We start from the raw sequence: 27280 nt of genomic DNA, 5'->3' as shown, positions 1-27280 counted from the left end.
ACTTTTTGCAGGGCTGGAAAGCTTCACAACTCACCACATCTATCCAGCTCATTTTTCTTTCTAGTTTTATAAAAATGCAGCATGCTCAACAAAGAGAAATAGAGGTCTGTTCCTCATGTGCAATGGTCCTGTTTTGCTGGGGAGAGGGGCATATAAACTTGCTTGTGGAGAATATGCTTTTCTCAAAGTTAAAAATCGGTTAGTGTTTCCATTGTCTCAGGATATTACTCAAGGCCATATGGTTAAATAGAACCTTGCTTTTGTGAATTTTGCTTTTGGCAGGTTCCTCACCACAGTGGCACCAGATCAGCCTGATCGTCCCACTGGGACTTTTCTCCCCTGTTCAATATAAGATTAGCTTGAGGGGATGGCGATGAAGCCACTGACTACAGAGCTTAACTCACGGGGCCACAGGGCATCTTCCCCTTTGTATATAATAATAGCAGAAGGAAGTCAATGTTCCCCAGGCAATAATACTTCATAAAAACCTCCCAAACATAGGAATATAGCCAACAAGTTATTGCTTAACAGAGAAGTCCAGGTGTCTAGTTAATGTTAGCCCATTTTGTATAGTAAACACTGGGTCATCCCATTTAATCTGTTCGGACTAGCTATAGCACCTTGTTATGCAGAGGTCTGGCAGTGTGAGAGCTATGTTTATAGTTTATAAGGAGTTTTACAGAGGTTTGTTTCCTATAGAATCCCACTGGCTATGAACAGTATCCCTGATAAACAGTCCCCTGATAAATCACTGTGCTTTACACCAGTGCATAGGTTCAGCCAGCATGGATAATGTTTAGTGCTGCAAATCCAAATCTCTGGGTCTGACTGTGCCTTTCCACAGTTAATTGGGCCCCATAGCCCTGAGATTCCAGCGGGGCCAGTGAGTGGCCCTACCATAGGATCCCGGGATGGAGGTGGGCAGCATTGTTAAACAACACGTGAAAAAAAATCTCTTTTTTGGTACTCCTCTACATTGCCTTTCTCATTGACTCGACCTTGCTACTCTTGGCCCACAGGCCATGCAGTGTTCCTTGGCATGCCATTTTTAAGGGCCCAAGCTGGAATTAGATATCATGCCAGGATGTTTCCATGGTTGTTCCTGTGTATGGCCTAATATATAATGCATACTGGTATCTTATTGCAGACAAAATAAAGTAAGGTTAAGGCCTTTGGATAAAGAAATCCATTAATTCTGTCCAAAGGGAACAGGGTGGCAAAACAGAAGTATATTGTCTCATCATAACCATAAGCATCAACAGAATCATGGAAAATACACAATTAATGTTTTCATCTTTAGGGTCAGTGTCCTCTGCAGTCTTTTTGAAGGGTAGTCTCCTTTATTCTGTGCTCTCTGGGAATGCCTGTTCCTTGGTGCTGTCATCTGGAGCTATTTCGTCCCCTGGGTGTCCTCTTTGGCATGAGTGATCTTGGTCTTCGTGTTCTTTGTGTTCTGTGGAAGGAACAGAGGGGGAACTCTCAGGGTTTGTTGTGGCCCTGGAGACAGTTTGATTAGTTTGTTTTATGTCTTCCCAGGAGCCAGCATGCAGCTTCTTTTTTTATGTCAAATATACACACAAATCAATGGTCCCAGATAAGTACTGGGTCTTGCCCTTGGCTACTTAAAGGATCTTTCCATAGTGCCAGGGCATACTGATTTTTAGTTAAAGTATGCCACTACTGAGTGAACAGACTGATCAAGCTCTAAAAAAAATTAATGACCAATAAGGCATGTACCAGCACATTTTTTGGCGAGCCTTTTATGGCAGATAATTGTTTCTTAATCATGTAAGGTTTTTAAATGAGAAATATTTAGTTGAGTTTAAAACTGAAATTTCAGGGGCTGGAGAGATAGCATGGAGTTAAGGCATTTGCCTGGCATACAGAAGGTCAGTGGATCAAATCCTGACCTCCCATATGGTCCCCTGAGCCTTCCAGGAGCGATTTCTGAGCTTAGAGTCAGGAGTAACCCCTGAGCGCTGCTGGGTGTCCCAAACACCAAAACAAATAAACAAACAAAAAATAAAACAAAACCAAAAAACAAACAAACAAAAAATCCCCACAAAACCATAAACAAACCAAAAAACCAAAAAAAAAGCCTGAAATTCCAAAAATGAATAAGGCCCTGAAAATTGTATTTTATCGGAAAGGTAGAGAAGCCAAATAGACATTTCAAACAAAACATAACAGTACTGAGCATAACGTTTCACAAAAGTGGCCAACACATTTACATTCAAACACACACATAAACAGACAAAAGGATCAATCTAAAGCTTACAATAGAAAAATTGACCCAGGTGAAATGGGACAAGTGCTTTTAAATATAGATCCAGCATGTTTGTAGAAAAACTCTTGTTTGTAGAAAAACTTTTCCAGCTTCTAAAAGTACTTGATGTAGATGGAGTGGAAATTTGCTGAAAATAAAAGCTTCAAGGTTTATCTTTAGCAGAAAAAATTTCAAAACTATCCTAATTTTGAAATTTAAAATATTAAGTAAAATGGTTAGTGAGCACTGCAGAAGGAGTCTTCACCTTGAAGTATGGTATCATCCACTTTAAATAAACAGGTTCTTCTCTAACCTTTTCTTTTTTGTTTACAACATACACTTTGAAATATTTTACACTTTGAAATATTTTCACAGTAGAACAGTAAGAAATCTGTAGTAAATTGTCAAATTTCCAATTATCAAACAAAAACTTAAATTATGACTATTTAAAGTATGAAAAACTGACTCGGAAAATCTACAAAACTAAGCCTGCCCAATGGGGCCTGACTGAAAAATTGTGAGTGCTGCCTTTGTGTGTCTGTCTACTGTCCTGTTGCATGAACCTCTTTGGAGTGGGCCGAAAAGAGGCTCCAGAAAACTTGCTCTCCCAGAGGCCGATTCTAGGGCGGGAACGTCAAGGAACTGCGCCATAACGTGAAAACCGGCTATAAGCAGTACTTTGCAGAAGCCAGGTCCCCTGTTTGTGACGTCAGGCTGGGAAAATCTATGAAACTACGCCTACCCAGTGGGGCCCAACTGTGAAAAATTGTGAGTGGTGGCGCAGAGACACGAACTACTGAGGCCAGATTTTGGAGGCCGCCCACGCCATTGGCTGAGAATTTAATTCTGGAGTATGAGCAGGAACCAGTTAAGTATATTCATTGTCCAACCCCCACTGGTTTGAAAGAAGACTCCAAATTCTTGGCAAGTGAATCTGTTGTTCTGTGGCCCCACTGAGCAGCACGTTGCGGCAGCAGAGGTGGCAACACAGCAAAACCCGGTGGCGTGGGTCCAGCTCATGCGGTGGGCGGCGAGGACCTTTGCTGAAGGAGGTAATGCTGGATGCTGTCGGCATCTCGCTTTAGCCAAGCAGCATTCAGCAGGATATTTTCACAACATTGCTGGATGGTCCGCTTGGTGGAGGGTGCTGGGTGGCTCTTGAAGAAAGCCTGGTGAGATCAAAGAACCCAGAAGCCGAGTTATTACAGCGAGAGGTAGCTGGTCAATCACAGAACAAGAAAAAAATCCTCTCATCCATGATAATTTACTACTGCTACTGCCAAGTAAAAACTATAAGCATGCAACACTCAGGACTTCACGTAGATTTTCTTTCCTAGATACCATATAGATAGATGCTTAAAGCCTGATTGAGAGGCTGGGAAAATCTAGGAAACTACGCCTGCCCAGTGGGGACCGAATGTGAAAAATTGTGAGTGCTTCCTCTGTGTGTCTATCTCCTGTCATGTCGCGTGAAACTCTTGGGAGTGGGCCGAAAAGAGGCTTTAGAAGAGCACTGCTGCTCTGCTTTGCTATGCGGCCGTGCGCTCTTTCTAAGGAAAGAACACCATTGCAACAAGATAAAATCACACTAAGAACTGTGCTGGATCACTGAAGCCCAACATTTCTCTCTGAACTGTCTTCTATGCTGCATGCTCAGCCCTAAGATTTGATCCTGTGAGAGGCCTCATCCACAAAGGACTCCCTTCCCTTGGAGGCAAGTTGTCCCACCCAGAAAGGGTGGAGCTAGAGGAGTGTGGCTGCGTACATCATTTAGCCAATGAATACCACCACAACACGTAGAAAAACCCACAATACAAGTGTGACAATGGGGAAACAACGCAGGCCAGCATCAGACATAAAGAATGAAGATGACAATTCTGATGACCAGATAATGACCAACCAACTAATCAACATCTCAGATAAGGACTTTAGACAAGCAATATGGAAGATATTCAAAGAATTCAAAGAAACTATAGATTGTGTTGAATAACACACTAACAAGAACCAAGAAAATATGAAGATAGAAATCACAAAACTCCAAACTGAAATAACATGTCAACTAACAGGCCTGAAAAACTCAGTAAACGAAGTGAATGACAAAATGGATAAGTTCTGGGACAGGGTAACAAAAGCTGAGAATAGAATTGGTGCTGTGGAAGAGGAGATAAATAACAATTCCATACAGCGAGAGAGATTGGAAAAAAAAACTTAAAGAAAATGAACAGACAATGGAAAAATTAGTGAAAAAATGGAAACAGATGAAAATAGAAGCTCAACAGAAACAACTTAAGAATCATTGGAGTCCCAGAAACCCAGGAAAAAAAATTTCCAGGAAGCATCAATGGTCAAGAACATCATTAAAGAGAAACTTCCAGAGCTAAAGAATATATGTGATCAAATCCTGCAGGCTCGAAGAGTACCAACCAAAAGCGACCCCAGAAAAACCACCCCAAGACACATCCTAGTCACAATGACGAATCCCACAGATAGTGACAGAATTCTGAAAACAGCAAGATCAAAAAGGGAAATTACATTCAAGGGAGCATCCTTGAGATTACAGCAGACCTGTCATCAGAAACACTCAAGGCCAGAAAGCAGTGGTGGGATATTGTGACAAGACTGAATAAAATGAATGCTTCACCTAGAATACTATACCCAGCAAAACTTACTTTCTGGTTTGATGGAAGAATACATGGTTTAACAGACAAAAAACAGCTCAGAAACTTTACAGACTCAAAACCAGTCTTAAGAGAAAAACCGAAAGACCTAATTTAAGACAAGACTAACCAAAAGACACACCAAATTTTGATACAAAGATGGCATTAAATCCCAGTACAATTCTTTCTCTCAATGTCAATGAACTAAATGCACCAGTTAAGAAACACAGAGTGGGGCCCGGAGAGATAGCACAGCGGTGTTTGCCTTGCAAGCAGCCGATCCAGGACCAAAGGTGGTTGGTTCGAATCCCGGTGTCCCATATGGTCCCCCGTGCCTGCCAGGAGCAATTTCTGAGCAGACAGCCAGGAGTAACCCCTGAGCAATGCCGGGTGTGGCCCAAAAAAAAAAAAAAAAAAAAAAAAAAAAAAGAAACACAGAGTGGCTAAATGGATCAAAAAAAAAAAAAAAAAAACTCAATCCAACCTTCCGCTGCCTACAAGAAATGCACCTGAATAGTCAGAACAAACATAGACTCAAAATAAAAGGCTAGAGAAAAATTATCCAAGCAAACAACACCCATAAAAAATTGGAGTGGCCATACTAATATCAGATAATGCAAACTTTATACTCAGGAAGGTTGTAAGGGACAAAGATGGACATTTTATATTAATCAAGTGGTATGTAGAGCAGGAAGAATTCACTCTCCTAAACATATATGCACTGAATGAGGGTCCAGCAAAATATTTAATACAATTGTTGACAAATCTGAAAAATAATATCAATAACAACAAAATAATTGTGGGGGGCCTCAACATGGCTTTGTCAGCACTGGATAGGTCAACCAGACAGAAACCCAACAAGAATATACTAGACCTGAGGAAAGAAATGAAAGAAAAGGGCCTAGTGGATATATATTGGACACTTTATCCCCAGAAACCTGGATACACATTCTTCTCCAATGTACATGGGACATTCTCCAGGATAGACTACATGCTGGCACATAAAACATATCTCCATAATATCAAGAGGATAGAAATTTTGCAGACTACCTTCACTGACCACAAGGCTCTGAAATTATATGTGAACTACAAAGGGACACAGAAGAAAAACTTTAACACCTGGAAGTTAAACAGCCTCATACTGAATAACCAGTGGGTCTGAGATGAAATCAAGGAGGAAATCAAAAGGTTCCTGGAAACAAATGACAATAAAGACACAAACTATCAGAACTTATGGGACACAGCAAAAGCAGTACTGAGAGGAAAATTTATAGCTTTGCAAGCACACATCAGGAAGGAAGAAGGGACTTACCTGAGTAGCTTAATGACACAGCTCATAGAACTAGAAAGTGCTCAACAGAAGGACCCAAAAATAGGGAGACAAAAGAAAATAACAAAGCTGAGAGCAGAAATCAACGAAGTGGAAACCCAAAGAGCAATACGAAAGATCAATGAGAGCAGAAGTTGGTTCTTTGAAAAAAAATAAACAAGATTGATAGACCACTGGCAAAACTAACAAAGAGAGAGAAACTTGATAACTCGTATTAGGAATGAAAAAAGGAGAGATCATTACTGATATGGCAGAGATTCAAAGGATAATCAGAAACTACTTTGAGAAACTCTACACCACTAAAAATGAGAACCTGGAAGAAATGGATAAATATTTGGACTCTTATAATCTTCCACAGTTGAAGGAAGAGGATGTAGCATATCTAAACACCCCCATCACCATTGATGAAATTAAAACGGTAATCAAATGTCTGCCCAAAAACAAAAGCCCAGGCCCAGATGGATTCACTAATGAATTCTTTCAAACTTTCTAAGAGGAACTACTACCAATCCTGGCAAGACTCTTTCATGAAATTAAACAAACGAAAACACTTCCAAATAGCTTTTATGAAGCCAACATCACCTTGATACCTAAACCAGACAGAGATGCTACGAAAAAGAAAATTACAGACCAATATTGCTGATGAATGCAGATGCGAAGATCCTCAATAAAATCTTGGCAAATAAGATTTAATGCCTCATTAAGAAGATTATCCACTACTATCAAGTAGGTTTCATCCCAGGAATGCAAGGATGGTTTAACATCCATAAATCTATCAACATGGTACACAGCGTCAACAGCAAGAAAAATAAAAATCACATGATTATATCAATAGGTGCAGAGAAAGCATTTGATAAGGTCCAACACCCATTCTTGATCAGAACTCTCAGCAAGATGTGAATGGAAGGAACCTTTCTCAATATAGTTAAGGCCATCTACCACATGCCAGTGGCAAATATTATCCACAATGGAGGAAAACTAAAAGCCTTCCCTATAAATTCTGGCACAAGATAAGGCTGTCCTCTTTCACCACTCCTATTCAACATAGCACTGGAAGTACTTGCTATAGCAATTAGGCAAGAAAAAGAAATCAAGGGAGTTCAGATAGGAAAGAAAGAAGTCAAGCTCTCACTGTTTGCAGATGACATGATACTCTACTTAGAAAACCCTAAAGACTACCAAAAAGCTTCTAGAAACAATAGACTCATATAGCAAGGTGGCAGGCTACAAAATTAACACACAAAAAATCAATGGCCTTTCTATACACCAATAGTAATAAGGAAGAAATGGACATTAAGAAAACAATCCAATTAACAATAGTGCCACAGAAACTAAAATATCTTGGAATCAACTTGACTAAAAAATATGAAGGACCTATAAAAAGAAAACTATAAAACTCTGCTCCAAGAAATAAGAGGACACACAGAAATGGAAACACATACCCTGCTCATGGATTGGTAGGATTTCCATCATCAAAATTGCAATACTCCTGAAGGCATTACACAGATTTAATGCAATCCCTAAAGATACCCATGACATTCTTCAAAGAAGTGGATCAGGCACTTTTGAAATTTGTTTGGAACAATAAACATCCTAGAATAGCTAAAGCAATCATTGGGAAAAAGTATATGGGAGGAATTTCTTTCCCCAACTTTAAACTGTACTACAAAGCAATAGTTATCAAAACAGTATGGTATTGGAATAAGGACAGGCCCTCAGATCAGTGGAATAGGCTTGAATACTCAGAAAATGTTCCCCAGACATACAAATACCTAATTTTTGATAAAGGAGGAAGAACTCCTAAATGGAGCAAAGAAAGCCTCTTCAACAAGTGGTGTTGGCACAACTGGCTAGCCACTTGCAAAAAATTGAACTTAGACCCCCAGCTAACATCATGTACGAAGGTTAAATCCAAATGAATTAAAGACCTCAATATCAGACACGAAAGTTTAAAATATATAGAACAACACATAGGCAAAACACTCCAGGACATTGAGACTACAGGCATATTCAAGGAGGAAACTGCACTCTCCAAGCAAGTGAAAGCAAAGATTAATAGATGGAAATATATTAAACTTAGAAGCTTCTGCACCTCAAAGAAAATTGCGCTCAGGATACAAGAGCCACCCACTGAGGTGGAGAAACTATTCACCCAATACCCATCAGATAAGGGGCTGATCTCCAAAATATACAAGGCACTGACAGAAATTTACAAGAAAAAAATCTAATTCCATCAAAAAATGGGGAGAAGAAATGGACAGACACTTTGACAAACAAGAAATACAAATGTAACTTGTATTGTGTTGTGGTGGTATTCATTGTCTAAATGATGCAGGCAGCACACTCCTCTGGCTCTGCCCTTTCTGGATGGGCCAACTTGCTTCCAAGGGAGGGGAGTTCTCCGTGGATGAAGCCTCACACAGGATCAAATCTTAGGCCCAAGCACGCAGCAGAGAAGACAGTCCGAAGAGAAATGCTTGCTTCTGTGATCCAGCAGAGTTCTTAGTGTGGTTTTTTTCTTCTTGTTGTGATGGTGTTCTTTTCTTAGAAAGATTCCACAGCCATGTAGCTCTGCTGGAGACTCTTTTTGGCCCACTCCCAAGAGGTTCATGCAACAGGATAGTAGACAGACACACACAGGCAGTACTCACAGTTTTTCAGTCGGGCCCCACTGGGCAGGCATAGTTTCATGGATTTTCCCAGCCCAACATCACAAACAGGGGACCCGGCTTCTGCAGAGCATAGCCGGTTTTTATGTTATGGAGTCCCGCCCTGGAATTGGCCTCTGGGAGAGTGAGTTTTCTGGAGCCACTTTTAGGCCCACTCCCAAGAGGTTTACGCAAAGGATAGTAGACAGACACACACAGGCAGCACTCACAGTTTTTCACAGTCGGGCCCCACTGGGCAGGCATAGTTTCGTGGATTTTCTCCATTCATTTCTATCGTGATAAGAGTTTTCATAACGAAAGTGTGTTGGACCTTATCAAATGCTTTCTCTGCATTTATTTATATGATCGTCTGCTTTTTATTTTTTGTTTTGTTGATATGGTGCATTATGTTGACTGATTTATGGATGTTAAACCATTCTTGCATTGCTGAGATGAACCCTACTTGGTCGTGGTGAATGACCATCTTGATGAGGTGGTGGATCCTGTTTGCCAGAATTTTGTTGAGAATCTTTGCATCTGTGTTCATCAGGGACATTGGTATGTAGTTTTCTTTTTTGCAGCGTCTCTGTTTGGTATTGATATAAAGGAGATGTTATCTTCACAAAAACTATTTAGAAGTGTTCCTGTTTCTTTAGTACAGAAGAATATTTGTATCTTCCAAGTCACTTCTATCTATTTTGATTCTTGCACAGAGATAAAACAGAGAAGACAGTCCATATATATCAGCAATGGCTGAGCCCCCATAAGCTATTCATATGCCTCCAAATGGGGATTGCCCCTGGGAAGGAGGATCACGATGCTCAAGTACTGTACTGAACACTCAAAGAATAAGTAGGAGATGTTCATTAGTGGGTCTCTATACTTCAGGGACAAAATGTAGATTTTTTTAAATATAGTAGAATAGTGTGTATTCCACTGAGGAATTGGAGGAGGGAAAAGAAGAAAATGTATTGGTTTTCTGAAGACAAGAAATTCCTCTTTAATCTATTACCCTTTTGATGCTTCTATTTTCTCACATGACACACAACCCTGTCCTATGATGCATCTTATCTAGGCTTCACATTGCCTTGGCAGGCCTTGCCGAGTTCCATTTTAAGAAGGCATCCACCAGAAAGGTGGGCATGTAGCTCAGGGGAATGTAGATAAATTTGGCATCCCAGCCAGCTGAATATCGTGTGCGAGGGTGACAGGAGATAAGGGCATGTTCCATGCAGTCTGTCACCAATTTCAGATCCAACTTTGCCTTGTATAATTGAAGACTTTGTATCACTGTGCAGAAGGAAAGACCATTGAAATATAATATTTCTTTTCAACCTCCCAAATTCTTCATAGCTTAAGAAACCATTAATTTATTAATAATTTAAATTATTATAATTTCATCTTAGGTTTTATGCCAGGTGCCAAATCTAAAATCATGCCTTTAATAACTCATATATTTCCTTTAAGAGTTCTCATTTATTTACACAGCAATACTTTCTTCATAAGGACCACCATGTCTTCCTCTGTAGAATCTAGAGCTATTGTTGTAAGCCTAGGAGAGTCCTAACTCTAGCTCCAGTTTACCTAATTTAAAGGGTGGTTCAAGGACAAATAGACCTGGATTCTTTTTATTGTTTGTTTGTTTATTTTGGGAGGCATACTCGGCTGTGCTCAGGAGTTACTCCTTGCTATATGCCCATAGATCGCTTCTGGAAGGCATGGGGGACCATATGGGATGCTGGAATTCAAACCATCTTTGGTTCTTAGTCAGCCACTTTCAAGGCAAATGCCCTACCGCTGTGCTATCTCTCAGGTCCCTAGATCTGGATTTTTATCTTTTTTGTTCTAACCACATTGAACCAGGATGTTCTAGGGCCCTAGTTGTGATGATTACAACCTGGGCATGGACATAAACTGTCGGAAGAACAGATGAAAGGCCTAGATTTTCAAGAATTGTTTTCTTCTCTCCCCCAAATTCAGTGCACACTTACTGTCTGTCAGAAACTTGTCTCCATAGATCTCCTTGACCTCTGGGCTGGCTTTATTCCATGCAATTTGGAGGTTCTGAGAAATAGTCATACTATGGCTTATTTCAGTCTTGAAAGCACCAGGCTCAATCACAGCCACCTTCACTCCAAAGAAGGAGAGTTCTCTCCTGAAAATATACAGAAGAGAGATTGTTCTTAATGTCTTGATAAAAAATGATGAAAATGGAGATCCCTTGCAAGAACAACTACTAACAAATCTATGAGGATGACATAGTCTTTGCATACAGAAGGCTTCTACATTTTTCCAAATATTTAACATATACAAAGTAGCTCTAAATTCTTCTACTTCTGCTTACTGGTACATTCAGATAGTCCCACAACCACCCATTCTATCACCAACATTTCTCTTTTTATCTGTACCACATCAACATTTTGTCCCTCCTTACACCTGCTCTTGTCATTATCTATGATTTTGTGTTTCTTCTCTAAGAAAGAGCTCTTGGTATAGAAGGTAGCTACAGGGCAAATACATGCCTTTGGGCAAAAATAAAGAGTTAAATCTGTGGTAATACTCTACTACATGGAGTACTTTTCATCCTTTGTATCCTTGAAACCACAGTCAAAGCTAAGTGTGAAAGCACCACAAAGAAAGGTGCTAGTATGGGCCTTCCAATAATAGCTAAGGAAAGGAAAGGGTATATCTCATGGTAGGGATCATTCCTCAAATTTTATTCATCTAGGCTCTAAAGTAATTTGGGTCTATAAATAATTGAATATTACTTTCCCTGTTGATTTTGTGCCATGAGTTCTGCTGCCATAGTAAAAAGGGTCACTTCCGGGGCCGGTGAGGTGGTGCTAGAGGTAAGGTGTCTGCCTTGCAAGCACTAGCCAAGGAAGGACAACGGTTTGATCCCCCAGCATCCCATATGGTCCCCCCAAGCCAAGGGCAATTTCTGACAGCTTAGCCAGGAGTAACCCCTGAGCATCAAATGGGTATGGCAGAAAATAAAAGAAAGAAAGGTCACTTCTTCCAGGAATCACATTCCTCTAGAGTTCACCAAATTCCACTACAAGCTTTCCTTTAATAATCGACTAGGCCATTATTGTGGGTGTCGCCATATGGATGCCTCAGCCTAGGCAGCCCTGGGAGGCTTTGTGTTGGGGAAGCGAGTACAAAAGGTCCAGAGGCAGCACATGGGGTGCCATCTTGCTGCCTCAGTCTAGGCAGCCCTGGGAGACCATGAGTCGGGGGACCTGTGACTAGAGGGGCACCATGCTTGCCCAGGAAGGCAAGAAGGAAGTGCAGGCTGGCTCCCAGGTGGGGAAATGGGGAGAGTAAATGACAGACCTGGATTCAGGGTGCAGCAGCGCTGGCTCCAAGGTGGGGGGGGGGCGACTGATCTAGGCACAATTGGGCATTCTACCATTGTGGTTAGGAGCTGAAGTGCACTGGCTGGCAGGAAGAGAGGCAGGGGTGATTGTCCCATGCTAGACTGAAGAACATGAGAGGGGCCACACTTCAGCGACCTCAGCCAACAGACTCACCGAGAGCCACACTTCAGCAAAGAGACCCAGTCCCACCCTACTGGTGGCAAAAGTGAGCTGAAATCTGAAGGCACTGCACTCCAAACCAAACCATTAAATGCAAAGAAATATGGGTAAACTAAGGAATAAATGAACAACTAGGAATATGGAGAAAAACCCTGCCAAGTTTCCAAGTCCACCAAAACGCACAGACCCAATAGATCAGGACCCAAAAACAGACATGACAAAAGAAATGCAAACCATGGTAAAAGAAATGAAAGAATCACTAGCCAGAAAGTAAAAGAAATCCATAGATGAACGAATCAATCAACTAAAAGAAGAACATTTACAGAACATAAGAGATTTCATACAAATGGAATTAAAGGAAATAAAAGAAAAAGTCTTAGAAAGCCAAAATAGCAGAATCACAGTTGGAGAATTGCAAGATGAACTTGAAGAAAAACTGCAAAAAATGACAAAGAAGCTAACAAGGAAATAAAAGGTAAAGCACTGGAAGAAAAAGTTTAGTATTTAATGAACAAAGAAAAAAGATAATAATCTAAGAATTGTAGGTACACCAGAAGGGGAGGTAATAGGGAAAGGGGAAGAACAAGTAGTCAAAGAAATAATAGCAGAAAACTTTCCCACCATCTTGAAAGAGGCTTCGGTGCAAATCCAGGAGGTGAAAAGAGTCCCTAATAAAATAGACCTTAATAAACCAGCACCAAGACATATAGTAATGCAAAAGGCAAAAAAAAAAAAAAGAGAAAGATAAAATCATTAAATCAATGAAACAGAAAAAACCCTCAAGTACAAAGGAAAGGACATAAGAATCAAACTAGATCTCTTATTTGAAACAATTCAAGCAAGAATACAGTGGAATGACATATTGAAATGATTAAATGAAAGAAATCTACCACCTAAAGTCCACTACCCAGCAAAACTCTCATTCATATGGGAGGGAAGACTAAAAACATTCTCAAACAAAAACACACTTGCATTATTTGCGCAATGACCTACTCAGAGACGAATTGAACAGTCAAAACTGCCGATTGTAACAACAACCACTCTACACAATACAATGCACAACAGCCCTCTTTGTCAATAATCTCCTTAAATTTCAAGGGACTAAACTCTCCCATTAAAAGACACATAATAGAGAGCTGGATTAGAAAACATAAACCTAAAGGAAGAAGTCAAGCTCTCGCTGTTTGCAGATGACATACTCTACCTAGAAAACCCTAAGGTCTCTACAAAAAAGCTTCTAGAAACAATAGACTCATATAGCAAGGTGGAAGGCTACAAAATTAACACACTAAAATCAATGGCCTTTCTATACACCAATAGTAATAAGGAAGAAATAGACATTAAGAAAACAACCACATTCACAATAGTGCCACACAAACTCAAATATCTTGGAATCAACTTGACTAAATATGTGAAGGACCTATACAAAGAAAACCTATTAAACTGCTCCAAGAAATAAGAGAGGACACACAGAAATGGAAGCACATACGCTGCTCATGGATTGGCAGGATTAACATCATTAAAATGGCAATACTCCCCAAAGCATTGTACAGATTTAATGCAATCCCTCTAAAGATACCCATGACATTCTTCAAAGAAGTGGATCAGGCAATTTTCAAATTCATTTGGAACAATACACACCCTAGAATAGCTAAAGCAATCATTGGGGAAAAGAATATGGGAGGAATTACTTTCCCCAACTTTAAACTGTACTACAAAGCAATTGTTATCAAAACAGCATGGTATTGGAATAAAGACAGGCCCTCAGATCAGTGGAATAGGCTTGAATACTCAGAAAATGTTCCCCAGACATACAACCACCTAATTTTTGATAAAGGAGCAGGAAATCCTAAATGGAGCAGGGAAAGCCTCTTCAACAAGTGGTGTTGGCACAACTGGCTAGCCACTTGCAAAAAATTGAACTTAAACCCCCAGCTAACATCATGTACGAAGGTTAAATACAAATGAATGAAAGACCTCAAATCAAACCCGAAACCATAAGATATATAGAACAACACGTAGGTAAAACACTCCAGGACATTGAGACTAAAGGCATCTTCAAAGAGGAAACTGCACTCTCCAAGCAAGTGAAAGCAGAGATTAACAGATGGGAATATATTAAACTGAGAAGCTTCTGCACCTCAAAAGAAATAGCGCCCAGGATACAAGAGCCCCCACTGAGTGGTGTTGCATGAAATAATTAAGGATGGGGCCAAAAGACACATGAAAAAATGCTCCACATCACTAATCATCAGGGAGACACAAATGAAAACAACTATGAGGTACCACCTCACACCACAGAGAATGGCACACATTACAAAGAATGAGAACAAGCAGTGTTGGCGGGGATGTGGAGAGAAAGGAACTCTTATCCACTTATGATGGGAATTCCGTCTAGTTCTACCTTTATGGAAAGCGATATGGAGATTCCTGGAAATCGAGCTCCCATACGACCCAGCTATACCACTCCTAGGAATATACCCTAGGAACATAAAAATACAATAAAAAACTCCTTCCGTACACCTATATTCATTTCAGTACAATTTACCATAGCAAGAATCTGGAAACAGCCAAGATACCCTTTAACAGATGAATGGCTAAAGAAACTGTGGTACATAAACACAATGGAATATTATGCAGCTGTCAGGAGAGATGAAGTCATGAAATTTTCCTATACATGGATGTACATGGAATCTATTATGCTGAGTGAAATAAGTCAGAGAGAGAGAAAAAGACACAGAATGGTCTCACTCATCTATGGGTTTTAAAAAAATGAAAGACATTCTTGCAATAATATCTTTCAGACACGAAAGAGAAAAGAGCTGGAAGTTCCAGCTCACTTCATGAAGCTGACCACAAACAGGGATGAGTTTAGTTAGAGAAATAACTACGTTTTGAACTATCCTAATAATGAGAATGTATGAGGGAAATAGAAAACCTGTCTAGAGTACAGGCGGGGATTGGGTGGGGAGGAGGGAGATTTGGGACATTGGTGATGGGAATGTTGCACTGGTGATGGGTGATGTTCTTTACAGGACTAAAACCTAAACAAAATCATGTATGTAATAAAGTTGTTTAAATAAAAAATTAAAAAATAAATGAATATGAAAGAAAATTATTTGGACTAAATCATAAATAAATAAAATATTTGCTTAAGAATGTCAAAAAAAGAAAAGAAAACATAAACCAGATTTCTGCTGCTTGCAAGAAACACACCTACAAGTACAGGATAAGCATAGGCTTAGAATAAAAGGATGGAAATCAATTATTCAAGCCAATGGAAAACAAAAAAGGCAGGAATGGTCATTCTTATATCAGACCAAATTGCATTCAACCTCAGGAAAATGATCAGAGACAAAGAGGGTCACTGTTTACTAATCAGGGGAACACTAGATCAAGAAGTACTAACCCTGGTTAATATTTATGCACCAAATGCAAAGCCAGCAAAATATGTAAGGCAGTTACTCGTAAACCTGGAGAAACACATGAAGGAATATGTGATCGTAGTAGGAGATCTCAATACTCCACTATCACCACTGGGCATATCCACCAGACAGATAATTTCAAAGAAATAAGAGCCCTAATTGAAAAATTAGAAGAACTAGGACTAATATAGGGCCCTCCACTCCTCAGAAAGAATACACATTCTTCTCAAGCCCACATGGAACCTGCCTTAAAATATAAATCTATCTTGTATAAAATGACAAATATAAGGATAACTAGAAGCACCCTATGAAATCACTATGCAACAGAGGTCAAAATTGACTGCAAGAAGAAGTAATGGAGAAAATTCAACACCTGGAGATTAAACAACATGCTACTCAACAATAGCTGGATCAAAGAGGAACTCAAGGAAGAAATAAAAATATTCCTTGAGACAAACAATAATGGAGAAACAACTTGTTCAAATCTGTGGGACACAGCAAAAGCAATAATTAGGGGGAGGCTCATAGCAATATAGGCCTATGTCAGGAAAGAGGAAAATGACAAAATCAGCAGTTTAAAGGGACATCTTAAGGAGCTGTAACAACAGCAGCAAAGAAACCCAATCACAACCAGAAGACAAGAAATAATAAAAACCTGAGCATAAATAAACAACATAAAATTAATAAAACAATACAGAAAATCAATAAGATCAGGAGTTGATTTTTCCAGAGAATAAACAATATAGACAAAACACTGGCAATACTGACCAAGAAAAAAAAGGGAAAACACCAAAATAAGTAGGATCATGCGGGTGTCCTGCAAGTCCCCCGAGGGGGCCCGACCAGCGGAGAGTAGATGAGAGGCTTACGGACAGCCGCACCTTTATTTTACGTAGCTCAGATCAAAACCGCACCTGTAAAAATCTAAGAGGTTAGTAAAGAATGGCCCAAGACATGAAAATTTTTGTTCAAAGGCCCTTTAATATGAGTCTGCACTCTCTTATATAGACAAGGTAAAGGGGGGCAGGCAAAAGGCAATGTCAATCATTCGTTTGGCGCGCAAACTGCTTCATTATTCCAAATAAGGTATAAGCCCAGTATAGATTAGGAGAAACAAAGGAAGTAAATCATTTTCCAGAAGGGAGGGGGGCAGTGAGACAATCTTGCAAGCCCTGCTAGATCAGCAGCTTTCAAGGAATTTCCCTATGACCCTGAGTAGGGTCTGCAGACCACTTTCCGGGACTCTCAGCAGGTTTTATGGTGGGGCAAGCTTTGTTGCATAGGGCAATGGGGTTTAGCTATTAACTCAGGAATGTAAGCTATGGGGAGACTTGGCTCCATGGTATCAGGCTGTGTCTTCCTCCCCTAGGCTGAGAAGTTACTTTATTACTTTGATGGTTGCCTTTTTCCTGTTGGCTTATGGGCTTATAGCAGACAGCACTTAGCACTGAAAAAATGGCAGGGAGTTTTGCAAAAGTAACCACTGAGTCAGGTCACGGTAGCCAACAGGATCACAAATGAAAGGGGAGAGATTACAACAGAACCCCGAGAAATACAACACATCACGAGGACTTATTATGAACAACTATACTGTTAGGCTAGAGAATCCAGAAGAAATCGACAAATTGTTGGTAAAATACCATCTTCCAAGACTGGAAAAGAAGGATTTAGAAAGCCTAAACAGGCCAATCCCTTCAAAGGAATTGAAGCAGTAATTTAAAAACTCCCCAAGAACAAAAGTCCAGGTCGAAATGGTTTTACAGGTGAATTCTATCAAACATTCCAAGAAGAATTATTACCACTAATCCACAGACTCTTCCAAACCATTGAAAAGACAGGGATCCTCCCCAATTCCTTTTATGAGGCTAATATCACACACATTCCCAAAGATGGCAAAGACACCACCAAGATAGAAAACTATAGACCAATCTCACTAATGAACATAGATGCAAACATCCTCAATAAAATCTTAGCAAACCGAATACAGCACGACATCAAAAAGATAATACAACATGACCAAGTGGGTTTCATCCCAGGGATGCAAGGTTGGTTCAACATAGACAAATCAATCAGCATCAGACACCACATCAACAACAAGAAAGACAAAAATCACATGATTATATCAATCGATGCAGAGAAGGCATTCGAAAAAAATCCAACAACATTCATGATGAAAACACTCAGCAAAATAGGACTGGGAGGAACCTTCCTCAAGATAGTTACAGCTATCTATGTAGAGCCCACAGCCAACATTATCCTTGATGGTGAAAAACTGAAAGCATTTCCACTAAGTCAGGAACTAGGCAAGGATGTCCACTCTCTCCATTTTTATTCAATATAATCTTAGAAGTCCTAGCAATAGCAATCAGACAAGAGAAGGGAATCAAAGGAACCCAAATAGGGAAAGGGAACTCAAACTATCTCTTTTTGCAGATGAAATGATGATATACATAGAAAACCCTAAAGAGTCCACAGTAAAACTCCTAGAAACAATTAACAAATGCAGCAAAGTGTCTGGCTTTAAAGTCAATACACAAAAAACAGTAGCATTCCTCTATACAAATAACAAAGTAGAAGAGAAAGAAATTAAGGAGATAATCCAATTTAAAATAGTATCAAAAATACCAAGTACCTAAGAATCAACCTTCCAAGGGAAGTGAATACCTAGACCATGAAAACTTCAAAAACACTTCAGAAAGAAATTGAAGAGGATCTAAAGAAATGGAAGAACATCTCATGCACATGGGTAGGTAGAATCAACATAGTCAAAAGGACTATCTTACCTAAACTTTTATATAAACTTAATGCAATCTCTATTCAAATTCAGACTTAAATTTTTAAAGACTTAGAACAATCAATCCTAAAATTCATCTGGAACCACAAAAGACCCAGGATAGCCAAATACATACTGAAAAACAAGAAGCTGTGGCATCTCTTTACCTAACCTGAAGCTATACTATAAAGCCATAGTTATCAAAACATCATGGAACTGGAACAAAGACAGAGCCTCAGACCAGTGGATTAGAACAGAATATCCTAAGATAAGCCCCCAAATATACAGTCAACTTATTTAGACAAAAGAGCCAAGAACTTGAAATGGAACAAAGACAGTCTCTTCAACAAATGGTGTTGATACCATTGGAAAGCTACTTGGAAGAAATTGAAAATTCATCCATACCTCACTCCTTATACAAAAGTCAACTCAAAATGGATTAAGGATTTTGAAATGAGACCCGAATCTATAAAGTTTATTGAGGAAAAAATAGTCAGTATACTCAAAGACCTATATATCAAACATGTTTTTGCAGATAGAATGCCAATGGCCAGAAATTTAGCATCAAGCCTAAACAAATTGGACTATATCAAACTAAAAAGTTTCTGAATGGTGAAAGAAACCCTACTTAACACAGAAGACAGTTAACGGAATGGAAAAAAAGTTTTGCGCTCAACACGTCAGATAAAGGGCTGATATCTTGAATATACAAAGCACTCAAAAAACCGAGCCCACCATAAAGAGTGATGAGTGCTGTTAGAGAATAACTACATTGAGAATTATCCTAACAATGTGAATGAATGAGGGAAGTAGAAAGCCTGTCTCGAGTACAGGTGTGGGTGGGTGGGGAGGAGAGAGATTTGGGACTTTAGTGGTGGGAATGTTGTACTGGCGAAGGGGGTTGTTCTTTATATGACTGAAATCATACAACTACAATCATATTTGCAATCACGGTGTTTAAATAAAGAAATTAAAAAGCCAAGCCCCCCAAAATCTAATAAAGCCTAGACTACACTTTATACCATAAAGAAACCAGCAACAGCAGATACAACAGAGTAAAGAGAAAATAGGCATATAAACAGCCTTTTACTACAAAGGCCTATAATAATATCTTAGGGATCTTATACAGGATTACAGGTAAAGAATATGATGGGAAGTCAGTGACTCCAGAGAAAGCATTTCATAAAAATGTTTTAATGCCTTAATCTTACTATATAAAAAATAACCTCTCAACTTTTCTTTCCACAGTGGTTCTTGGATACAAAGGGCAGACAACCCAAGTTGACACCTTGGTGCTCAGTAACACTAGAGACCATACTCAGTTTGCATTATGAAAATGTCTTGATAAAACACTTCATTATTCCCTTTATCTCTGGGTTATGGCCTCTATTAGGAGCTGAAGCATGTGATCAGCCAGACCACTAAAGTAGTCAACTGTGACCAACAGACTTATATTATAGGACCTATTCATCAAACATGTTTAGGCAATTAACATTTCTTTTCTTTTTTCTTCTCTCTTCTCATTACTTCATTTTTTCTCCCCTTTCTTCTACCTTTTCTTCCTCATTGTCATCAATTTAATCTAGGTCAAATAAAACCCACACTGTTACTTTCTCTTTAGGAAAGGAAATTTGATACATAAGATGCAGCAGACAACACTACATAGGGTAACCACCTACAGAGATAGGCCTCACTAACACATTGTTTAGTACTCGAGATGCGAAAACTATGTGTATCCTACATTGCTCTAGACATCAACTAATCATGAAACCCTCATTCAGGAAGGCCCAACCACATCACTAACAAAATTCCTAGAAATTGAGAAAACCTCCCAACTTCGACACACCAGCCCAATCTCTCTTAGTTTATTTATTGGTTTCTTTACCTTACTTTTACTATATTTACCTATTTTTCTGTTCTCTTATTTATTGCTCTCTCCTCCTCTTTTTCTTAAACTATACCTAAGCTAATTATTGTATGTTTCTATGTGGGCATGAGCACATAGAGAGTGGACTCCTCCATGAGAGCCAAATCTAAATCGTACACAACCCATGCCTATAGTGTATATAGCCCCTTCTATGTACTATCCCCTCTCCCCCTCAGAATCCTACTATACCTTCACCCCCAATACCAACCTGATATCCCGCTTTATTAAAGCTCTTTACCCTCAGTTCTTAACCCACTAGTTATCAAGATCGACCTCCTACCCCAATAAGTCATAACTCAGCACCCAAGCGAAGGAACACCCACTCAGACCCACACCTCATCCCCACAAAGAAATTATCACCAACACCCCTGCTGACTCATGCTGTGTGGCCCTCCTTCTCACCTCTCCCAAATGTGGACTGTTGTTTGATATCGGACTCAGCTCCAGAAGGATCCCCAGCACAAGAACTCTACCTGAGACCTCTCTGCTGCAAATCTTTTCTCAATTTCAAGAACACCAGGTGTGTGATGAAAATGTGCCCTGGATCCCACACCCCACAAGAAAATGTCAAAAGACAATGGGGAGGTCTATAATTCATTGATAAATTAAAAACATATATAATACTACTTCTTAATCTGTTTGTCCCCAAATGTAAGGTAGTCTCCTGCATTGCCTTATTTCCTTAATTTTTTAAACTTATTTTCCATTTTCCTTTATATATATGTGAGTTCGTATATATATTTATATAGATAGATTTTTTGGCCTTGTTTCTGTTTTCTTTTCGGTCTTGTTTCTGTTTTCTTTTCTTCCTTAACTCCATCTGTATTGGTTCTGTTTGATATGAAAACCTACAAGAAAAAGTCTTGCCTGAGATAATAGCTCAGGTCAATACCAGGGCACAGAGGTGATGGAGCTTAACACTCTCACCCCCAAATGCACCAGCAATATAATATATAGCACCATGTCATCTTGCAGAGGCATACTAAAGAAGGGGAAATTGTAAGTATAGAAACTCGCTCTTATTTACTAAGGATAAGAACTCATGCACTTTACAATACAGGAGCACCTTTCACCTTGAGCATATGTCATGTGGACCCAACTTAGATTCCAGGTATTTAGATAGTGACTGTTCAATCCCGAACCCAAGATCTCAGACATAGCACCGATATAGCTTTCTTCAACAGCTCCAATCTCCCTCTGGGACATTCCTAATACTGCTCTGACACAACATATACCAGTTTTGATATGACATCCTGACAACGAGGAAATGGCAACAGCTTGGTCTAAGGCAGGTAGTCTTACCTCACCTCCTAACGATAAGATAAAATCAAAAGACATGAGGGTGAGAGGGTGGAAGGGAGCAAGGCTGCTGCGGGCAGAGGCCGGGCCCAGCCAGATGCTGACGTTTCCTGTCGCCCGGTGACCTCCTCCACCACCGCACCTTCCTCCTTTATCGGCTGGCCTGGACCTCGCTGCAGCCATGCCGGTGACCGTCACCAGCACCACTGTCACCACACCACCACTTTGTCCTCTGGCCTGGGCTCGCCCACCATCCTGGGGTCCCCGCAGGCTCTGACACAGCCTCTGGGCCTCCTGTGGCTGCTGCAGCTGCTATGCACCTGCATCGCCTTCTTTTGTGAACGCCTGGACGGGGTTCATGGGCAACTGGTGCATGTTCACCTGGTGCTTCTGCTTCTCCAGGACGCTGGTCATTCTCCTGGTGGAACTCTCTGGGTTGCAGGCCCGCTTCTCACTGTCCTGGCATAACCTCCCCATCACCTATGCCTGCTACACTGCCCTCTTCTGCCTCTCAGCCTCCATCATCTACTCCACCACCTACACCCAGTTCCTGCAGCATGGCTGCACCCGGGACCATGCCGTCGCCACCACCGCCTTCTCCTGCATCGCATTCCTGGCCTACGCCACTGAGGTGGCCTGGATTCGCCCGGTCCAGTGGGATGTGCCCGGGATGCTGAAGGTGATGGAGACCTTCGTGGCCTGCATCATCTTTGCCTTCATCAGTGAACCCAGCTTGTACCAGTGACACCTGCCCCTGGAGTGGTGCATGGCCGTTTATGCCATCTGTTTCATCTTGGCTGCAGTGGCCATCCTGCTGAACCTGGGCAAGTGCACCAACGCTCTGCCCATCCCTTTTCCCACCTTCCTTCGGGGCTTGCCCTGCTCTCCGTGCTCCTCTATGCCACCACCCTGGTCATCTGGCTGCTCTACCAGTTCGATGAGAAATATGGGGGCATGCCACAGGGAGCCTATGACCCTTACTGTGCCGCAGCCACAGCACGGCTCTGTGCAACTGGGATGGCGCCATGGCCATCCTCACGGCCATCAACTTTCTGGCCTACCTGGGCAATCTGGTGTATTCCTCCTGCCTGGTCTTTGTGTGGGTCTGAGTTTTCCAAAGCCACACCCTCTTCCCGCCACCCACGGGTGCTTACTCCCCACGCCCCCTCTGCTCTGTTGCCTCACTCATCCCCACCACTGGCTTTCTCCCCTGCCCCGACACTTCCAGCACTTCCTTCTTTTGGCCTCTCCCACACCCCCACTTTCAAAGGTGCTGAGTTCTTTTCCCCCCAAAATACACATACCCTCTTTCCTGCCCCCTATTCATACATACCCTCTGCCCCCATCTGGGGGGGGGGCGTCATTGCCAAAGCATGCCTGCCCCGCCTTGGCTGTGCCTTAGTCTGTGCGGATGTGAATTTGGGGCTGGGGTGGGGTGCGTAGCTAGGGGTTGCCCCCCCCTTTTTTTTACTAGAGAAGAGAGGGCGTACAGCCTTACTTCCCCTTTAAAACAATGTTTCATGGGAACCAGAGCCATGGCACAGTAGGGAGGGTGTTTGCTTTGCACATGGCCAATCTGGGTTTGATTCACAGTACCCCATGGGGTCCCCCAGGCCTGCCAGGAGTAAATTCTGAGCACAAAGCCAGCAGTAAGCCTTGAACACCACTGGGTGTGGCCTAAAAACCAAAAGAACAAATATGAGGGCCGAAGCAGTAGTATAGCGGGGGGTGGGGTGGTATTTGCCTTGCATGTGGCTCACCCAGGTTCGATCTCTGGTACCCATAGCATCACAGAGACACCCCTGAGCAATGCCAGGTGTGGCCCCCCAAAAAGAGTTTGGAGGGTGACATGGAGAATCCCCATTGTGCACGACTCACCCCTGATCTGGGTGCTGCCTAAAAGCCCCCTCACCTACAATCCCTCCCCCCAAAATCTGAAGGAGGTTAAATTGCAGGAGGCGGGAGGCAGCCAGCATAGACCCAGATCCCTGTCTGACCTGTCACTAGCAGTGGCTGGTGGGAATTGGGGAAAAAGTCATGGCCCATACAACAAAAGGAGCTAGCCAAGAATCTTGAAGATAATGTTTAGAAAATGAAGGATTTATGAAGGGCTACAAGGTGGCCCTGAACCACCTCCTGGGTGCCCCAAATAGTGACAATCATATCCACCGACTGGACAAGAGGGACATAGCCACTGCCAGCCTTAAAGGCGACACCCACCCATTCTTGCCTGAGTCCAGAAGAGATATTAACACGGGCCCCCTTGAAGGGGAAGATTTTTGTTTTGAGTGTTTTGGGTTTTTTTGGTTTGTTTTTTATATTTGCTTGTTTGTTTTTGGGTCACACCCGGCAGTGCTCAGGGGTTACTCGTGGCTCTATGCTCAGAAATTGCTCCTGGCAGGCTCAGGGGACCATATGGGATGCTGGGACTTGAACCACTGACCTTCTGCATGCAAGGAAGACGCCTTACCTCCATGCTATCTCTCCAGCCCCATGGTGTGTGTGTGTGTGTGTGTGTGTGTGTGTGTGTGTGTTTATTTTTGCCTTTGGTTGGGCTGGGGTGGGTGGGTTCACCCTAGAGGGAGAATCGTCTCCCTTGTGTGCCTGTGTGTGTCAGAGCTGCTTCTTCCTGCTGCATCCTGCTTCCCAAAGACTCATGCATCATGTGACAGATAGAAATGCATAAATATATATTTCATTTTTTTTATAGTCCCTGGTACTTCCCAGCAGACCCGGCTGTCACTCAGAGATGGAAGTGTGTTCCTTCTCTCAACCCCACACCCATCATGTTCAAGACTTTTTTTTAAATTAAGCCTCAATATAAAGTAAAAAGAAAGAAAAAATATCAAAAGACATGTCATCCTTTGATTTGTACAAAAGCCAAGTTCGCTATCTACGGAAGACTAACTGATAATCATGATGGGGCAGACCTTATTTTGGGACCAATAAAAAAGGACCATAATCTAGGCCCTGACCTATGACATGTACAACAACCAAGATCTCTAATTTCAGAGATTTGACTGAAACAACCACAACTGAGCAGATCAGCGGGATGCACACTGGGACTCACAGTGCAAGTGGCACTAAGGAGTCAGAGGGCTAATAAGGAAGAGTCTCAGGTAGGTGATGGAATGACCACCAGGAAATGCTTCCTGGAAGACAGCAGCAGAGGTCCCAAATGTAAGCCTCCTTTGGCCTTACCTGAGGGAGTCAGAGAAGGACTCAATGCCAAACTTGGAGATGCTGTAGCCACCAGCACCAAAGGCCAAGCGTCCAGCTACGCTGGAGACATTGACCACACGGCCCTGGGCTTTCCTCAGCAGGGGCAGCAGACTCAGAGTCACATCAATCACCCCCAGCAGGTTCACGTCCAGTACCTTCATGAAATCCTGTCTGGTCTGCCACTCATTGGGACCGAAGACCCCTAAGATGCCAGCATTGTTCACCAGTCCCCAAAGTCCTAAACACAGAGATTGGGAATAAGAGTGTTTTGTGACTTGACAGAAATCACAGCTTTGGTCCCCATAACTAACTCTCCCACTGGAAGATATTGAGAGTTTGCATGGAAGTGGGCAGAACAGAAACAAATGAGCTTAATTCTTTCATCTCTTGAAGGACAAATTGTGCCTAAGTCAATGGTCTCACAAACCTATGTTGATGCTGAAGTATTTTAGATATTCCCTTTCATTTCCATGTGCCTCCAGAGCATCATAAGTTGTTGCACAAAACTATTTGATAAAATTGGTCAAAAGGTTGACCAAAGAGGCAGAGAGAAGACATAGAAGGTAGAGAAATAGAGGAAGATAGACAATGAAAGGCAACAGCTCTTACATAGTTTGACTTTGCACAGGAAAATTTTTGTTTTCATTTTATTTTATGTTTTTGTGTTTTTTGGGCACCCTATGCTATGTGTCGCATTTACTCTTAGCTTTACACACAGGGATCTTTCCTGGAAAGGCTTTTGTAACCACATGGGATACCAGGGATAGAACCTGGGTTGGCCACTTGCAAGGCAAGAGCTCTATCCGCTGTACTACTATGTTGGTCCAGTATACTTGGAAAGTGCAGAAGACTCAGGATGCCAGTTGCAAGTGAAGGTATAAGATCTGTTGGACATCTGGGGGACACCAGTAATATCAGAGAATGTGAGAGAGAAACTGGAGTGATAGAAATGCAGGTAAAGTGCTTGACTTGCACTCAGCAACCAGGGTTGATCACTGTCATCTTCTATAGTCCTTCAAGCACCATTAGAAATAATTCCTGAGTGCAAAGCCAGGAATAAACCTTAAACATCACTGTGACTTTCCAAAATAATTATTTTTTAATTTTAGTAAAGTACTGCAGAAAACTTAAGTTCTAGTTTAGTACTTACCGAAGCTTTGTACGAAACCTACACTCTAACATCTTCCTTTCACACCCTCAAATTGCAGACTGTTTGGACCCCAACATCGGCATCAATAAAAAATAACTACCTTTTTGCTCCAACATCCCAGATGAGGATTGCCTATGGATGTCATCATATGAACATTCCAGGAGAGGAAGCAGGGTCCTAAGTTCCCTGCTGGATCTCATTAGTCTCCACACTGAAACAGTGCCATATTAAGAGCCCTCTCCCTCCCTCCCCAAAGGAAAACCAATCTCCTGCTAAGAGAGGACATGACAAAGATAAGAATTCTGAAAGAACACATCAGAACCCCAGGGAAAAGGGACTGTGCAGGGCACAGAATGTGGAGCCTGAGAGCTGGTGACTGAGAGCTCATGGGACTCAAGTCTAGGCAACACACCCAGAGTCCCACCTCCAGACACAGACATAAACACGAACAGCTTAGGTACCTCTGTCTCCTGTGTGATCCTTCACCCACCGGGTGGCAGCAGCGATGCTCTCCGTCTTTGTGACGTCCAGGATCACTGTGTCCAGCCTGTCTGAAGTCTGCGCCCTCAACTTCTCAGCTCCATTCTCAGTCAGACATGCAGCCAGTACTCTCAAGCCCTTCTGGTCCAGCTGCCTAGCCAGCAGGTTTCCAAAGCCTGAATCACAGCCCGTGATGAAGACGTACTTGTCCTGCAGCTGGTCGACCACCTGCCTCTCCCAGTACCAACACAAAAGGTGATATAGGCCCACCAGGGACACTAGGTATAGCCACATAGTGTGTAGAGGTGAACAGACAGATCCAGGTTAGACCAAGTCAAGCCTGTGTGCAGAAAAGCTAAGATGAAGTTTTCCTTGGACCAGCCCAGTCAGTGCTCCTTTATTTTCCTGTTCCAAATTTAGTAAATTCTGGGATATCCTCTTTGCGATATGAGACTATATGAGACTTTCAGTTTTGCTTTTTTTTTTTTTTTGGTGGCATACCTGGAAGTTCATGGTCTGACTCCTAGCTCTGCACACTGAGTCCATATATTGTACCAGGGATCA

General features: G+C 41.6%; 1 protein-coding gene and 1 pseudogene across 1 annotated transcript; one reads left to right on the top strand and one right to left on the bottom strand.

The window, feature by feature from the left end:
- Nucleotides 1-9979: 9979 nt before the first annotated feature.
- On the bottom strand, nt 9980-27010 carry LOC126023009 (retinol dehydrogenase 16-like). The gene is made up of 4 exons (XM_049784052.1): nt 26698-27010; nt 25066-25324; nt 10887-11056; nt 9980-10191 (listed from the first exon to the last, which is right to left on the bottom strand). The coding sequence occupies exons 1-4, from the start codon at nt 27008-27010 to the stop codon at nt 9980-9982; spliced, it is 954 nt and encodes a 317-aa protein (XP_049640009.1).
- Nucleotides 22046-23316, top strand: LOC126023010 (myeloid-associated differentiation marker-like; annotated as a pseudogene).
- Nucleotides 27011-27280: the final 270 nt, after the last annotated feature.

Source organism: Suncus etruscus, chromosome 11 (assembly GCF_024139225.1).
Source record: "Suncus etruscus isolate mSunEtr1 chromosome 11, mSunEtr1.pri.cur, whole genome shotgun sequence".
Taxonomy (NCBI): domain Eukaryota; kingdom Metazoa; phylum Chordata; class Mammalia; order Eulipotyphla; family Soricidae; genus Suncus; species Suncus etruscus.
This window is presented reverse-complemented; position numbering and strand designations above follow the sequence as displayed.